The following is a 17541-nucleotide window of genomic DNA, read 5'->3' as shown; positions in this document are numbered from 1 at the left end:
GGCTCGCGGGGCGGCCGGCTGGTGGCGGCGCGCCGGCGCCTTGGGTCTCGCACGCGGCGGGGCGGTCGGCCCCCTGCTGGATCCGGCCGGATCTGGTGGTGGGGGTCGGCTGGCGGCGCGTGGCGGCGGTGGTGCGTGCCCGGCGGCTCCGGCGCTATGAGCTCGCCAAGCGACGCGGGTAGGGCAGCGGTCGGGCGTGGCCGTTGCTCCGGCCGTGGGCGGCGACGTGTGGAGGTCCGGCGGTGGTGGACTCACGGTGTTGTGGCGGCTTCATGGTGGCTTGCGGATCTGCCTGCGGCGGCGGCCGGCTTGTCTGCGATCGGACCGTTTCGGCCTTCACCCCATCTCCTCGACGCTCGGTCGCTATTCCCTTCGAAGGGCTGGCCCTTTCCCAGCCGCGGTCCATCGCTCGTCTCGCGCCCGGTGCAGCAGGACCGAGCTCGTCTCGCGCACAGTGCCGCAGGACCGAGCTCATCTTGCGCACGGTGCAGCAGGACTGACCTCGTCCCCGCCCCATGGTGCTGCAGGACCGATCTCGTCTCGCGCTCCGGGCTGCAGGATGGGTCGATGGATGCCAGTGTTGGCCGACCTATTGGGTCTCGACGCTGGGGTGAGCCAGGGGTGCAAAGGTGGGTCCTTTTCTGCTCGTCTCTTTGGTTGAGGTAGCGACGGGTCTCGGGTGCGGTGGTGTCAAGGTCTTGGATGCCGGGGCGGCGGCCCTGGTGGCGGTGCAAGGTGCTCTTGGGCAGAGCCCATGTCTTGGCGCTGCCCGGTGACCATGGTCGTGTGGGCGGCGTGGTAGCCGGGGTGTAGCGTTCGATGGCGGTGAGTGTTGGCCGAGGTGAAAACCTACTCTATGTTCGGACGGACCGGCGACGGCGAAGCTCGTTCCCTTCTTGAAGGCGTCGTCGCGGCTCTCACCGCCCGCCGTGCGGCTCCGGGGGAAACTCTGATCTTCGGATCGGGCGGTGGCGGCGCTCCAGTGTCGTATCCTTCCTGAAGGCCCCGCCTTGGAGTCCACGGTTCGTTGTATGCGGCTTCATCTCTTCGTGTTAGTGTGCTAGAGGTGGTGTTGCTGCGCTCAGCGCTTTTGTATCATGCCTTGGGTGTGTGTGGTGTTGGCGTGCGTTTGTTTCAGATGATGTTGGTCTTTACTTTACGTATAAAGCGGGACGAAAGACTTTTGGGGTAAAAAAATGAGACCAGCCAAGACCACCCTTGACGGTTTATTTTTATACTAGCACATATGTCCGTGCGTTGCGATGGGAGAAATATTTATTAGGAGAAACAGTCTCCGCAGCGTTGACCGACGGAGGTAGGATCTCCGATCTTCTCGTGGGTCATGTTTGGCGTACGAGATCTTGATAGTGGTGGGGTTTGTTGGCGTCTCCTATCACGGCGTAACTGGATGCATTACTAATTGCAGTACATAAATCAAAGACCCGACGATGTGTTGTTAGCTAGTTGAAGAAACACGTCCTAATAACCAATGGCCAGCGTGAATATTTAAAAATGTAATGTAGCGTCAGTTTTGAAACATTTTTTTATGTTTTTCGAACTTATCATAACAAATAATGATGAATTTGTGTATATTCTTCGAAACATGAACAATTTTTCAACTTTGAATCAACTTTTTGAAAATGCTGAATATTTTGAAAAACATGAACAAAATTTTGAATTGGAATATTTTTTGAAATTCCCCAACATTTTCTGAAAACATGAACCTTTTATAATAACTTGAATATTTTTTGAATTAGCGAACAATATTTTAAAATGGTAAAATGTTTGAATATTCAGAAAAAATTTGAATTTTTTAAATTAATAAAATTATTTTAATTTCATAAACATTTCACTAAAACAACAACATTTTCAAATTTGAAACATTTTTTCAAATGCAAAAAATATATTGGAAATAATGAATAATTGTGGAAAATAAAAATATTTTCTGAAAATTGGGAACAAAAAAAATTGATTTTCAGATTTTTTGAAAAATTCAAATTTACTAAAAAGGAAAAAACGAAATTAAACTTGGAAGGGGAAAATAGTAAAAATAAATAGGAAAGAAAAAGATAAATCAACAGAAAAAAGAAGAAGGCACAGGATAAAACGAAACTGGGACGGCCCAGTACTGGGCGTCGTGTGCAAAGCTTTGGGTATTTGACGCTCCGTGCGGCAAATAGGTTTGTGCGAGCTGTATGGGCTGGAAAATAAGCGGTCTGGCTTGGCTGGGCCTCAATGCACGGTCCAAGTACGAAATCCTGAACAAATCTTTTTTTTTTGCACAAAAATTTAGTACCACCTCGGATAAAAAAACATCGTCGGTGAACGGATGAAAAAATCAGAGAAACGCACCTTGCTTTATTAGTAGGTATAGATATAGATATAGATATAGAAGAAGCAACCCTGACCACACAATGCCCAGTATAGGACTTGAACTCTGGCGAGCAGCGGGCTCGCTCGGCTGGCCAACCGAGCGACCCTAGGTTCTCAGCTAATGAAAAAATCAATCCAAACTCGAAGTGCAAATACAGAAGTTATCAGGGAAGAGAAAATGCGAGTTATGAGGGGGCGATACTGACGACCTCATTCCTTTCTACTGCAACTCCTGGTCGTGTCTGATGAGATTCAGTACAGGATTTCTAGAGCAACATGCTAAACGCCCGGCCTGCTCCACAAAGAACCAGCAGGGTACTGCAAACCCACGAATCACTCTCTTCACAGCCCCAGTACACGGGCCTGGAAGCAACCTTAACTTAAAATCAAGCAGTAACGAGCAGCTTAGCTTATTGCTAGGCTACTGAAAGAAACGACACTAGCTAAGCTCCCGCAATTCTATTTATATTCTTAACAAATTGCAGGAACACCCTGCCCTCTCTCGAGGTTCGTCCGAAAAATGCCGACAGTTAAGCTCTCAAAACTTCTCGGTGTACCCGTCTGCACCGTGACGACTCTGCATCTCTGGCGCCAGAAGACCTGAAACCACGATCAGTAGGGTCTCCAATGTAAGGCACTCGATTGATGGTGAATTTTCAAGAGTATGGGACGCAGTTCAACCAAGCTCTTTGAAGAGTAAAACCTAGAGATGCCCACTCTCAGGTGGAGCTTGTCATCCAGGTATCTTGGCATCTGCCTTGGAGGTGGGGGGTCACCAAAAAGCAATTCATCGATGGATAGTAGCCAGATCAGTAGCTGAACATTAAAAAAGGAAAGTAGTTTAAAGATCTGAATTAGTGGTTCGACAATAAAGACTTGTTATATTTGCAGGATGAATGCATTCAAAAATATTTGCAGAATGAATAGTGAACTACATTGAGTATGAATGTCTCCAAGGTGGGAGAGGTAGCAAGGAAAGAAACCAGAGAAAAATAATCGTAGGCCCCATGAATACTCAATACTCATGTACTAAATACTCAATACTCAATACTCAATGCCATTGTTGTATTTACCACCTGCATAAACATGCCACATGTCAATTAATATTCCAAGGTACACAATTGTTCTATGCATAATGATACTGAATAATCCCAAAAGGTTCCCTTCCAAGAAAAACATCATGAGAAGTTTTAGAATATGGCCGACGACGTGAGTGTATGCTAAAAGTTTCAAGATTCGGTGCAATTGATGGCAGCTCTTCAAGTGCATAACGGAGGAGGCGGCAACAGATCATATCGAGATTCTTCAGTCGCAATGATTCTCCAAAGTGAGACCTCTACTTGGTCAAATGTAATAAAGTGAAAACTACAAATATTTCGAGCTTCGATCTTTATCATCCACAGTTTGTGGCATCCTAACACTTGCAGGTAGCTGAGCAGCTGCTGCTGAGAAGGTATCTTCAAGCAAGTTATCTTGAGCCATCTCCTGAGTTTCAAAAAAAATGAGACCAACCCAAGGGCTAACCCTCATTGGCATTTTTTTATAGGAGAAACTCCGCGAGCACCACGCGTCCAAGCCAGAACTTGAACTCGGGTGGGCTGGCAACAACCTCAGCTGCCCAGCCAACGGGTCGACTCCCCGTCCTCCCATCAACTGCTCCAAAGACGCACAGCTGGAAAAACGATATCCGAACTCATCTCCCGTAATCCGTACACAATCAAGATGCAGCACTGTCAGGCCTCACAAGCAACCAAGACTGACTGCAGGATGGAAGTCACAGTCAACAAGGTAAAGATGCCAGATCGAGCTTCCATTCCCATCAGATAGAAATTGGCATGGGAAGGAAAGTTGACTGCCTCACTCTTAGGCATCAAAAAGTAAGTTTTTCAATGCCTGGCGTAACTGATATCTGAATCAACCTATGGAGATATTTGGAGCTTTGATCTTTATCATCCGTAGTCGTTGAGTATATATATATGTATTGTGCATATTGTGTATTGGGCCCACCTCCTAGTTTCCTTGTATAGTTGAGGTCATGGTCCACCGTTGTACATCATATATACGTGCGATTGCACCTGAGTAATACATTGTGCAATTCTCATAACATACAGTAGTTTGTCACACTGTAATACTGCAGATAGCCATGTAGAGGCGGGGTTTCAACCACCTTTTTGGAAAAAAGAAAACACTGCAGATAGCCAAGCCGCAACAGCTGGAAAGATATACTCCAGCAAGTTATCTCAGAGAGATAATATTTGGCAGGACCAGGTAGCCGTGGCTCCATGGGTCTTTGTCATCCGATCCATTTTGGGGATATGTGCTGCCAAGTTCATTCAAGAGAATTTCCATTAGTATGCATTTACAGAACTTGGTCAATCTTTACAGGAACAGGGATCTTTTATATGTTCTTTATAAATTCAGTCAATCTTTACAGAACTTGACTTAAGACATTTAGTATGCACTATATTTTGATATACAGTATATATATAGAGAGAGAGGGAATATTTTTATGAATTAGGGGTAGTGATTGGCCGATATGTGATATTATAACTACGTAGTACATGCTTAAGAGTCCAAACAAACTAAAGCATGTGGGTGGAAGCTTCTCAGAAAGCTATCAAAATATCGACACCTTCAGATGTTAATGAACGATGCTGATGTGTAGTACGCTCATTGACTGGTTTAGTCTAGAATGCAAGATAAAGATATAATCGTGGAATATTTGTCATGCAGGACGAGCCACATCCACTTGAAATAGAGCAGGACAAACTTCCCGGACCAACTCCAAGGTCGATGCTGATCTCTCGTGTAGTCGACTCCACGCAAAATATTGGTCGTTTAGGACCAACCACCCATTCCCGGAGGATAAGTTCAGGCTGCATTATTCTGCAGCCAGCTGAAAGGATGGAAAGCATAGCACTCTCGAAACCAGGTACCAACTTAATTAAGATGGTTTTCTCCTGTATATCGCTGCTCAAGACGGATCCTCCTTTGCTTCCAAAATTATTTCTAATGTAACATCCACTCTAAGAGGTGTTTAAAAGAACATCCACCTTCTTAGAAGGGTTGGAACTTTACTACCTCGCACATACTATTTGAATGTTAAAGACACAGTTTGGAAGAAACTACCAGAACACTTCGTGAAGCTAAATTTTGATGCAGCTTACCATGATGATCAAAACACAGGTGCTCTAGCTAAGAGTGGTCTTAAGAGATCACGCAGCTCAGTTTATGGCTGCTGATGGCCGAAGCACTTGCTATGCAGACAGGACTCTCTCTTGCAGTTCATGTGGGAGACAGTAAGGTGAAGGCGAGTCAGATTCTACATAAGTAATTGAAGCTTGCAAAAGTGACTGTCTACATGGACTGCTAGTATGGTTAATGTAATAGGGAAGGCTTCTTTTATCATTGTAATAGAAATGCTAGTGAGATAGCTCATAGATTTCCAGGCATTGTTTTGAGGATAGGATTGAATGTAATTGGGTCAACTTCCTTTTGTTAATTTCTCGATAAAGGTAGTCATGATGGCCTTCATTCAGGAAAAAAAACTTGCACGTATTATTGCACGGTTATAGTGAAATAAAGCAGAAATACTTTTCAACTCATCAATAATGGACTGCTTATACGCCGCAGTCGCTGACTGGTCGCCAACGTGACACATGGGTACCAGGGAACAGATATCTAGTTGTGTGGAGGTAACTCATCTAACAGAATACAATGGCCAACTAAAGGAAAAGCCACCATTCTATACTCACAGATCATACAGAAATCCATAGACATACATGTAGTCCACAGAAGAGTTTGAGAGAGGAAAAGCGAAGAGTGCAATTAATGGCAGAGTTAGCGACCAGTGTTGCAGCAGGGGTGATATGCTCCCTTCTTGAGAAGCTTGGTTCTCTGGCAGCGGCAGAGTATGCAATGTTCACCAGCGACCGCAGAGAGGTGGAACTACTGGTGGATGAGCTCAGCTCTATGAAGGCTGTTCTTGAGAAGTTGGCCTACATAGAGAACCTTGATCCATTAACCAAGCAATGGAGGGACCAGGTCAGGGAGTTGACCTACGATACTGAGGATTGTATAGTAAGCTCCATGCTCCAGGATCGGCAAGATGGAGCTAAGGATTGGTTCATTTGGAAGATTTTTCCATTTTTCAAAGATCTCAGAGAGGGCTATAATTTATCCAAGCAGATCAATCAAATCAAGGCCGATGTAGCAGAGCTAAGCGCTCGACGAGAGCGGCTCAAAATTGACGAAGTCATCTCTACATCTTCCCGTGTGTCCATTGATCCTCGACTGCATGTGCTCTATAAGGATACCGCCGGCCTTGTTGGAATTGATGGACAGAAGGATAAGCTCATGGACATGCTGAAGGATGACCAGCACCTAAAGGTAGTGTCAATTGTGGGATTTGGAGGTTTAGGCAAGACTACACTTGCCAACTTAGTATACCATGCTTTACCTACACAACAACACCATGAAAACAGATTTGACTGTCAAGCATTTGTGTCGGTCTCCCAAAGACCTGATATCAATGGGGTTCTTTGTAGCTTGCTCAGAATGCTTCGGGTAGATACAACATCGTCGGATAATAGTAATGTTCAACTCCTTGTCAGCATGATCAACCAACATCTGCAACATAAAAGGTATCCTCTTTGTTGATATGTTTTAGAGCCTATTATTTCTCAACTGAATCTATATTGGTTACTATAGACATCACTACATCAGAGATTCTATTAAAATATTCGGAAGATTCTATATTTGAGTTTTTATTCTTTATTAGATACCAAATTGACGTTATGATGCAGAACAGTATTGGTTTATTTCTAGATACCACCAGAAGTACCAAAAGTATAGAGGGAGTATCTGATTATGTAATGTTAGTGATAATAGTATCAAATCCCCTCCAAATTCAGTTTGTATTATGTTCATCTCTGCAACCCATTTCACAATTCCCATGTATGGTATTCTGTTAGAGGAGGTGATCGAATGTAATGGAACTTCAAGGCAAGTGTAATGTTATTATGGCCGCACTGGTGAACTATTCAAAGCCTGGTTTGACCAATACTGCCAAGTGCCACTGGAGGCACAGCCTGGTCCAAAGTCAGATCCATCTGAAGTTCATTTCCCGTTTGATTTTAGTTCAAAACAAGGTTAATTATATTGTTTTGCCCATAGACTAATACAATATTTTACAGGTACCTTATTGTAATTGATGATTTGTGGAATGAATCGGACTGGTATACTATCAGATGTGCTTTCCCAGAGAACAACTCTGGAAGTAGATTAATCGTAACTACACGAATTGATAGTGTGGCTTTAGATTGCTGTTCTAATCGGCGTGAAGATGTTTATCCAATGAAACCTCTCGAAGAACAATACTCGAGAAGACTTTTTCTTACAAGAATATTTGGCTCTCAAGATGCTTGTCCTGAATACTTAAAAGAAGCTTCGACTGAGATAATAAGGAAATGTGGTGGTCTACCCCTAGCAATCAATGTTGTATCAGGTTTTTTGGCTAGTAAGAAGACACCAGAGCGGAAGGAGCATTGGGAGAGGGTACAGAGTTCTTTGGGCACCATCGACAGAGAGTTCGAACCAATGAAACAGATGTCACAAATCTTAAACCTGAGCTACATGCATCTTCCTCATCATTTGAGGGCATGCTTCCTTCATCTTGGTATATATCCAGAGGACCGGAAGATCATGACAGATGATTTGGTGAAGCAATGGGTTGCTGAAGATTTTGTGCCTTGCTGCCCACATAGGCGAGATCGAGAGGATGTTGCAAGGGGCTATTTCAATGAGCTTGTCAACAGGAGCATCCTCCAACCTGTAGATATAGACTACAAGGATGAGGTGATGTCATGTCGATTACATGACATGATGCTCGAGTTCATCTTGGACAAATCCGCGGATGAGAATTTCATTACTGTAATGGATAAATTTGGAGTCCGGAGTGGAGGCACCAGTAAGATCCGTCGGCTCTCTCTGCAATCTGACCAAGAGAATCATGTCTCGGTACCAGGAGCAATTACTCTGACACAAGTTCGATCGCTTGCAACATTTGGTTATTCTGGTGATTCTGTTGACAGGGTATGCTCAAGGCTAAAGTTTGTTCGAGTCCTAGTGGTTGAAGGACGTGGTATCACTCTGGACGACATGGCTGGAGTTTGCCTGCTGCTCCAGCTGAGATACCTGAAGATTACTTCTCATATGGATTATGAGGATGATGCAGTACTACTACCTCCTGAAATTCTGAATCTACGGTTTCTGGAAACGCTGGATATAGCAGATGTGTATGATGCTACCCTTCCAGAAGAAATAGCTCACTTGTCCAGCTTGCGGCATCTGCTTCTCCCATCAGAGGTAGTCTTGCCTGATGACATAGGCCGTATGAAGTCCCTGCGTACCATACGCAAGTTTGATATGTCCCAGAATTCCGTAGCCTGTATAAACGGCCTCGGGACCAATCTCAGAGATCTTGAACTCTGTTTTGATACAGACACTTGCTACCCTGGCGAGGGCAATGTAGCTCTATGCTCTGCTCTCCAAAAGCTTGCTGGTGAAAACCTTAAACATCTAGCTATCGTTTCGGAAGATATGTAAGGCGACCAATCTCTACCAATGTATAATCAGCTGAAGCGTCTGCATTCCTTACCAGGAAATCTAGAGACACTACATCTAAAAGATCGCATGCCTACTATTCCAAACTGGATTGGTCAACTCGGTAATCTGTATGACATAAATCTTTATGGAATCGAGAGGTTGAACCCGCAAGGTATTGATATCCTTGCAAAGTTGCCAGCCCTTCTCTACCTCAAGATGTACATCCCGATACGCATCGCTGAAACAATCGTCATCCGTTGTGGGAGTGGGAGTGGGAGTAGGGCAGCTTTCCCAGCACTCAAGCATTTCAACCTCATTTGTTCGCCGCCATGGGTGGCTTTTGAGCAAGGGTCAATGCCCAAGCTCCAGAGACTCGAAATAGAATTTGAGGCGGACAGATGGGAGGAACGTGGAAGAGCACCTGCAGGCATTCACAACCTGGGTGAGTTGCAGGTAATCTCGGTACAACTGATGTACGGTGGTGAGGAGTCTGACAAGGAAGCTGCTAAATCTGCGCTGCGTGGTGCAATCGACGGCCATCCATGTGACCCTCGTGTTGACATCAGCCAAGGAACAGAACGTCCCTATGGTATTTATACGGAGGAGCAATATAGGCATCTCAATTTGGACGATGATATGGACATCTCCGACTGAGCACAAATAGCGGTATGGCTTATTTCATCCTCCCAGTCAGCTGTAAATCTCTTTTCTTTCTTCTAGTAGTATGAACGATCTGGAAGCTAGGTATTAGTACAACGGATTGATTACACTCATTGCTAGCATACTATACTAGTATGTTTAAAAGAAAATCTCTAGTGCCACATATTACAAGTAATCTTTTATAACATGGCCATCAAAACACTGATAATCATGCATATTGCAGTGTTTTTAAAACCTCAACGTGTTACCAGATTTCACTATGTACTTCATGTTTCCGGTTTAACCTTTAGTGCATCCGTAGTTATCACAGTTGTTACCTTCCTGACATGCATGGTGAACCATGAGCCGGCATTGCGCTTCAAGGGTGATTAATTGACGCCCTTGCAGTTGTACAGAAATCTCTCCGTGATGGGAATAAAAACCCTGTGTATCACATCCAGCTAGGCCACTTAGCTCAGCTTAGCCAGATGAGTAAGTCCCTCCAATTCACCAGAAAAATTATTCATCCCTTAGAGACAATGTTGTTATAAGCTCATCGATGAAGCCAGCTAGGAACGCTACTTCAGCAAATACTAGGATCAGATTAGTAGCAAAAGGATATGAGGCTAGAACATATTGTACTACTGAGTTGCAATAGCTTTTTTTTGTTAGCATGCTATGTTTGTTTACAATGATCACAATTCTCATACTAATTTTTACTTTGTAGGTCAGCAAGATTTTGTGCAACATTGCCCCGGCTGCCGCATGTATTTGTTTCCCATCCTTAAATCCTAAGTAGGAAAATATCTAAAAGATAGTATGAAAAAGTTGGAAAAACAAAAAGTAGAAAAAGATGTGTATGTGTGTGTGCATTATATATGTTGTTCCTTCAAGATCAAAAGACAAAAAAGGAATTCAAAAAGTAAAAGCACAAAAAAAATTAGAAAAAGGGTATGTGCATATATGTGCTACTATTTCAGTATCTTTTTCAAAAGGTGAAAATGGCGTCAAAGCAATAATAGGAAAAACACCAAGAAAATTTTAAAAAACAAGATTTTTTTTTCTAAAATGTAGTGTGTTCTTGTTTTTCTAGGTGTGAAAGTAGGAGTAGGTAACTCCGCCTATGTCATCTTGAATGCATAGCTGGTCCCAAGCCCAGAAAAAGGAGGAGGGGGTACTCATGGTTGTTTTCTAGAGCAACTAAGACTGAGCTGCGCCCCTGGCTATCTCTGAAGCTTTTCTAATTTGTTTCTTGTTCGTCATAACAGAGAAAGTCGTTTTCATCCCAACTACTATTTGTTTGGCCATGCTAAATAAAAATTCTTCCAAAATAGTTCTTGCATAAGCTCTCAGGTGATCAATGGCTGGGAGTTCTGCTTGGCATTTTCTGAGCGAGTCATAAATTTATGTCACCCAAATCTATGCCCCAGCCTGCTTTATTATGTCATAACCATTTCAAAGGGCTAACAAACCTTGTGTCTTTTTAAATGGAATAAGAAATGTCTACTCCTTCAGTTACATACTCATATATCAAGCTACCAAAGTATATCTATTTTTCAGGTCTGATGGATTCAAGCAAGTGAGAGCATATTATTCTTTTAAGTTAAAGTTAAATAGCTTAATCTTACATCAGATTTACATGGAGGTGAGAACAGACTTACAGTTAGATAGTAATTTGTGAAAACAGAGTAACCGCAGTTTTTCTATTGATCAGGCCATGAAGGCGTACAGAAGAAAGGGTGAGACTCCTACAAAGCAGCAAGCAAAACACGCAGATTCAGAGCAGCCGAGGAAGGGCTAGATTCACACACAGATAATTAGTAAACATCGAGATTGCATCAGATTAGAAACAGCGTGCCCTTGCATCCCTTAACATAGTGCCTAGCACTGAGACATTCCATTCACGTTGAGAATGCGATATCTAGCTCATTTTCTCCATAGCCAAGCTCCCAGTTCCTAGTTTTGCCTCCTGATCACACCCCTTCAGGTTGTTACACCGAGACACACGTTCATAGAACTTCCAAATTAGAAGCGGAACTCTATTTCGAAGAAAGGGAGTTGGGAGTGTCACATTTGAACAAAATGTGATCATTCAGAACAAACCATAGAGCGAAGGAAGAACATAGATCGAAAGAGAAATTCAACTGGTCAGCAACTACTGCTTAACAACATAAGCGGCAAATAAGTGATGTAAATAGACGGAATTCAAGATAAAGCATCCTACTGCAACATAGTGTAACAACGTAAGCGGGATAATTAAAGGAACATGCTGACAGCGCCATATTGTTGTATCTCTAATCATGCTTGATCTCTTCATAATGATATCATTACCACGTCCAAGACAAATCCGCTCCCTCAAGCCACTTGCACATTCCTCCTCTAGCCGCCGCTGCCGGCCCTTCCCCCCGCACGCTGTTATTGGACGGCGCGTATGAGGCAGGATGCTAGTATGAAAAGTGAGTAGAGATACAGAGCTACTGGATCCAAATCAAGTGCTTGATAACGAACGATCAACCATAACCCCCAATCTTGGCGCCGAGAACATGTTCTTGCCCTTTCACTTCTAGTCTATCCCTGGCTACTATATATGTCTTGACCTCACATTCTCACACAGACCCATCATCTTTTGTCAATTAATTAGTGGCACGCACACTTCAGCCTCAGCCACGCCATCGGGTATATATTGTCAAATGATGCTGTACCTTAGCTCTGGAAGTTCTGGCCCTGAATATTTCCTTGCTATGCCATCGTGTTTGCAGGGCGATACGTTTCCTATAGCCAAATAAGCAGCCGATCCATCTGTAAGACAAAATAGTTATGGTTAGTACAGGCAACGACAGAACAGGATCAGGCATTTTGTCGGCATACACCTAGGACTTGAAAAAACAATGCGTTTCGGGTAAGAAGAAGATACTTCAGCTGAGCACACGTAGTTTCTGCATAGCGTAGCGTTGCAATTCCTCACTAGTTTGGACAAATCTGTACAAACCCTAGTATATATTGTGTAAAAGAATCGTTCAGTCCTTTCGCCTGTACACAAAAGATATACAGTCCAACAGAACACTAGGGCCAGTGATATCCATCTCCTCTCCGAACAGCCACTGGTCCCGTCCCTCGATCTCTGAACTCACAACGGCAGAGGAACGGAAGGCCCCCGCCAGGTGGGTTCTTGGCTGGATCTGCACACGGGATTGGAACTAACAGTAAGGTAATTTTCGACTCCAGCCCTACAGATGAACGCCGCGGGGAGAAATCTTCGGGTGGGGATTTTAGCGACGGGCATGGCGGCTTACCGTCGATCTGGATTTCGCAAGGCCGCCGCTCCATGGACGTCCGACCGTCGACACCTCTCTGTCTGCCGCTGAAAACCCGCAACGCGAGGCGCGTACCCCTCGAGCTTGCAGTTCAGTTTCGCTTTAACGCAGAGGAGACGAGGCGGCGAGGGGACGGGAGGCGCGTCGGCGGCCGCCTGCTGCCGGAGGAAAAGCAGAGCAGCACTCCGCGGTGCTACTAGATGGAGCGCGGGTTTGTTTTGTTTCACTTGCCTTTTTCTGGAGCAAAAATGCCAAACTAGGGATAGAATCGGCAGATGAAACCTACGGGCCTTCCCCCCGAAAATGCCTGCCTAATGGAGGCCTTGTATGCCACAACAAGAACCCGAATTTTTTTACTTGGTTCAACTATCATCTCTATTACGTATGATTATCATGTTTTATCTACTTTATTTTTCTATTAAATATCATAAAGAACTCATATTTTTTTTGGGGAAATTGCTCGTATATTCAACAGTCTTTGCATCTATTAGAATTAGGAAAACCCATTGTAACGGACAAAATTGCTTCCAACTTATTTTCTCTAAATATAATAATGTTTCGATCAAAACAAATTTTAAAACAATGGCGCCGGTGTGTCTATGTGCCACACGAGGTCGCTACAGATCTTGTTTCTGAAGATGAAACAATGAGCAAGTGACACTACCGAACACCTGTCACTTTTTACTTGTACACCGAACACCTCAAAATGGACGTTCGTTGTACAACAGTGCAAGTAAAAATTGACGGGACGGAGTGGAAAGCTATAAGGAAATAACATGCCACTCCCTCACCATTCCAACTTGAGAAACAAGATCTATACCCACTGCTGACAGTCAAACACCAGCTAGCATCAGCAACACTCTCAAGATGTTTGGATCTGAATGTTGTCTTTCCTCCACGTTTATGTGGGCGAAGAGACTAAGCTCTGATCCATCCGCCGCCATCTAGTAGAACGGCATGACACTGGCTGCATGGCTCCACAACATGAGCTTGACTGTGGAGGGAACTTTACCCTTGATGTATTTTTCGATCACCAAGACTGCTTCATCGTCTTCCCAGGGTCTAACCAAGCAGGAGCATCTGGTAGATCTGTCGCCGGAACACCTGAAACCACAGTTCGTGGTGTCCAATGTAAGGCACCGCAGTGATACTGAGTTTTCAAGAATATGGGACGTCAGCTCAACCATGCTCTTTGAAGAGCAGAACCTAGAGATCTTCACAGTCTGGAGCTTGTGATGGCAATATCCTGACATCTGCCGAAGCTGTGAGCGATCTTCCAAAAGTAGTTTATCTGTGGGTCCTAGCCCTGTCAGTACCTGAAGATAAAAAATAGTTTAAATGCTAGAATCAATTAGTCGTTCAACCATAGAGACTATTTATGTTTGCAGGATGCATGAGTGCATTCAAAAATATTCGTAGGATCAACAGTGGTGACTTACACACAGTTTGAATGTCTCCAAGGACGGAGCAGCATCAAGAAAATAAACCAGAGACAAATAATCATAGGCTACTGCAATAGAAATACTCAAGTACTTCAGGTGGAGGAACTTGCTAGGCACAAACGCCATTGCTGTATTGGCTACCTGCATAAAGGTGGCACATGCTAATTAACATTTCAAGGTACCACCACTGTCTATGAAGTATGAACAATGCTACTGAATAATCACCAAAGGTTTTAGAATATACCTCGTGACGTGAAAATATGCTAAGGTTTTCAAGATTCGGCGCACTGGATGGGAACTCTTCACGTGCATAACGGAGGACGTTGTTACACAGCACATCTAGTTTCTTCAGTCGCAGTGAATCTCCAAGTGAGATCTCTATACGGTCACCTAGAAAGTCAAAACTACAACTATTTGGAGCTTCGTTCTTTATCATTCGCAGTTTGTGGCATACTGACACCTGCAGGTAGCTGAGCCGCTGCATCTCGGAAGGTATCTTCAAGCAAGTTATCTTGGAGCATCTCCTGAGTTTCAACTGCTCCAAAGCAACACAGCCGGAAAAAAGGCACCCTAACTCGTCCCCCGTAATTCCCACATGATCGAGATGCAGCACTGTCAGGCTCCTCATGCAAACAACACTGACTGTAGGATGGAAGCCACAGTCAACAAGGTGAAGATGCTGGATCGTGCTTCCGTTCCCATCAGATAGGATTGAGCATGGGAAGTTGAATGCTACATCACTCGCAGACAGAACGACAAGTTTTTCAGTGCCTGGTGTAACAGCTATCCGAAGCCACCTATGGAGATATGAATAGGCCTTGGGCTCGTGGTAACAGGAGAAATCTAGTTTGAGTGTTTTCACACCAATGCCCGAGCGATTTTCAAAAATGTGATTCACTGTGCTGGCGAGGTCGTGTCTCAACTGGCATAGTATTCCATGATCAAATATGAGATTGGGATGGCATCTCCAGGAACGTAGAAAGGCATGAGACAAACAGGCAGCACGAGCAGCATCTCGGAGCGTCATTAGGGAATGTGTATGACACCAAATGTCCTGCATGCAGAAGAATGGGAGAGGAGTTGAAACATTAGAATTGCTGAAATCAAATACCTATCTTCACTGCCGCGGAGCAAGATGACAGGGGGCTGCAATTGAAGAATACGGAGTAGCATTCAGGTAAAACTGAATGCAGCAGAGACAGTTTTTCTGGTGGAGTGTGCTGATATGCAGTTGTATAAATCAAGATGCGCGGAAGATGTTTTAACAGCATGCTATAATATGTCAATGTAACAAAGAAACAAATCAAATTGCAAAGGCACAAAATAATGCATCTAAAACAACTGCCAGAAGGCCCATGCAATAGTAGATCAGTAGATACTAAATCCAAATCCAACCAATTTTGCTGGCTACGTTGTAAATGTGGTCAACTAAGATCAGAGTATATAGTAGATACAGCAATACCAGAAGAGAAAGAATGGTGACTATAAGAATATGCAGCTTAATACAAACGAACCATTTGTACTGCAATTTTGTTATTGCAAAACAGTGAAGAGGCACTGATACAAAAAGAAAACAATTCTTTATGGGAAACTTGGTTATGCGCCTCACAAAACTAATGCAACGAAAATAGCATAGTGAACTTAGCGAAGTACGTATTACACTCTCACTTACTCCAAGGTTACCAAACCTAAACACTTCGCCAATCTGGTTATGCATAGTACTTGACATTGTTCTGAGCTTGCAAATAACCCTGGACTGTAGATGGTGACAGTCCCGTGATATATTTATTGTCAAGTATTTTAAGTTTCCAATACACATAGAAGAACCTGTTGCAAAATGGATCACAGAGAAGGGAGGTATTGTGATTTTAGACAAGGTCCTCAAGGATATCGAAGGGAATCATGATGTCAAGTTGTCAACTGCAGCTACTTACTGAGGCAAAGGTCATAGTTACTGTACTGATAAAAATGAAACTTGATGAATGTTGTAAGGTCTGATGGCCAACCAAGAAATCTACCCTTCTAATAGCTCAGGGGCTGACTTTTGAAGAGATCTAAAAAAACATGCGAAGCTTTATGATACATTCATGCTTGCAAAAGAAGGTGACCCGCAGGCCGTGGTATTGACAATCGCCTATGTAAAAAATACTTAATGTGATATAATAAGGACTTGATGTCTGACGGGAACAGAGATGGTAGTTGGAACAGAACACAAGCAGTAATGTAGGAAATTGCAGCGCTAAAACAATCATGTCTTATTTAGGTAGCCAGCATATATCAACCAATCTGTGCAGTAGAGGTCTTTGATGACTCGCGTTTGATGCCGTACCTCTGGAAGCTCTGGCCCTGAGTATTCCCCTCCTATGCCATCACGAGAATTATCCTCTTGTTGGCAGACCGATCCCTTTCCTATAGCCAGTGATGAAGCAGACGATCCATCTGTAACAAAAAATAGTTATGGTTACTACAGGCAATAGCACAAACACATATCAAGCATAAGAAGAGAAAGAAGAAGAAAACTTCGACTCGATTCTTCCTAATTTCCGACGGTTCCATCCCCGAACTAACAACGGCTGAGGACGGGGCGTGGGTTCTTCCCTAGATCCAGCCGTCGGCTTACTGTCGATCTGGGCTTCGGGGAGAGGCTGCTCCGGCTGCCGCTCCATGCTCCCCCGTCGGCGCCTCTCTTGTCTGTCCGTCGCGTGAAAACCCGCAACGCGATTGAGGCGTGGGCCCCCGAACCTCAGTTCAGTCGCAGATAAGACGAGGCGCGAGGGGACGGGTTTGATGTTTTTCTCTTTCTTAATTAACAAGGAGAGGGATCCCGAAACTTTATATTTACTGCCCGCGGGTTGCAACAGAGGTAAATACTCCCTCCGTTTTTATTTACTCCACATATTAGTTTTTATCAAAGTCAAACTTTATAAACTCTGACAAAGTTTATAGACAAAAATATTAACATACATAATAACAAATCAATACTATTAGATTCATTATTGATTTATATTAGTCTATATTAGTTTTGAATGTACTTCCACATCATATAGATTTTTTATGGTAAATATTTATATTTTTTCTATAAACTTGGTTAAACTTTAGAAAGTTCGACTTCAGTCAACTCTAATATGCGGAGTAAATAAAAACGGAGGTAGTATTTCATACTCGTA

The 17541-nt window shown here is 43.7% G+C and overlaps 1 protein-coding gene, 1 long non-coding RNA gene and 1 pseudogene across 5 annotated transcripts; 1 reads left to right on the top strand and 2 right to left on the bottom strand.

The window, feature by feature from the left end:
• The first annotated feature begins 6080 nt into the window (after nucleotides 1-6080).
• LOC123122121 (disease resistance protein RGA5-like) lies at nucleotides 6081-10725 on the top strand (annotated as a pseudogene).
• A 1016-nt stretch (nucleotides 10726-11741) lies between these two features.
• On the bottom strand, nucleotides 11742-13246 carry LOC123122122 (uncharacterized). The gene is made up of 2 exons (XR_006460073.1): nucleotides 12912-13246; nucleotides 11742-12797 (listed from the first exon to the last, which is right to left on the bottom strand). It is a non-coding gene; the product is annotated as an uncharacterized lncRNA (long non-coding RNA).
• A 180-nt stretch (nucleotides 13247-13426) lies between these two features.
• Nucleotides 13427-17161, bottom strand: LOC123122120 (uncharacterized). Of its 4 annotated transcripts, none has more exons than XM_044542266.1 (6): nucleotides 16995-17156; nucleotides 16704-16813; nucleotides 14619-15428; nucleotides 14372-14515; nucleotides 14139-14248; nucleotides 13427-14036 (listed from the first exon to the last, which is right to left on the bottom strand). In XM_044542266.1, the coding sequence occupies exons 1-6, from the start codon at nucleotides 17038-17040 to the stop codon at nucleotides 13877-13879; spliced, it is 1380 nt and encodes a 459-aa protein (XP_044398201.1). In that variant the 5' UTR covers nucleotides 17041-17156; the 3' UTR covers nucleotides 13427-13876. The 4 variants fall into 4 exon arrangements, with proteins under 4 accessions (XP_044398201.1, XP_044398202.1, XP_044398200.1 ...); XM_044542267.1 differs by having other exon boundaries at nucleotides 14117-14248; nucleotides 16995-17155; XM_044542265.1 differs by adding an exon at nucleotides 16047-16201 and having other exon boundaries at nucleotides 13427-14248; nucleotides 16704-17161.
• Between the last annotated feature and the right edge of the window lie 380 nt (nucleotides 17162-17541).

The sequence above is a fragment of the Triticum aestivum genome, chromosome 5D (assembly GCF_018294505.1).
Source record: "Triticum aestivum cultivar Chinese Spring chromosome 5D, IWGSC CS RefSeq v2.1, whole genome shotgun sequence".
NCBI classification, from domain to species: Eukaryota; Viridiplantae; Streptophyta; class Magnoliopsida; order Poales; family Poaceae; genus Triticum; species Triticum aestivum.
Note: the sequence above shows the minus strand (reverse complement) of the source record. Positions and strands in the feature narration are given on the sequence as shown.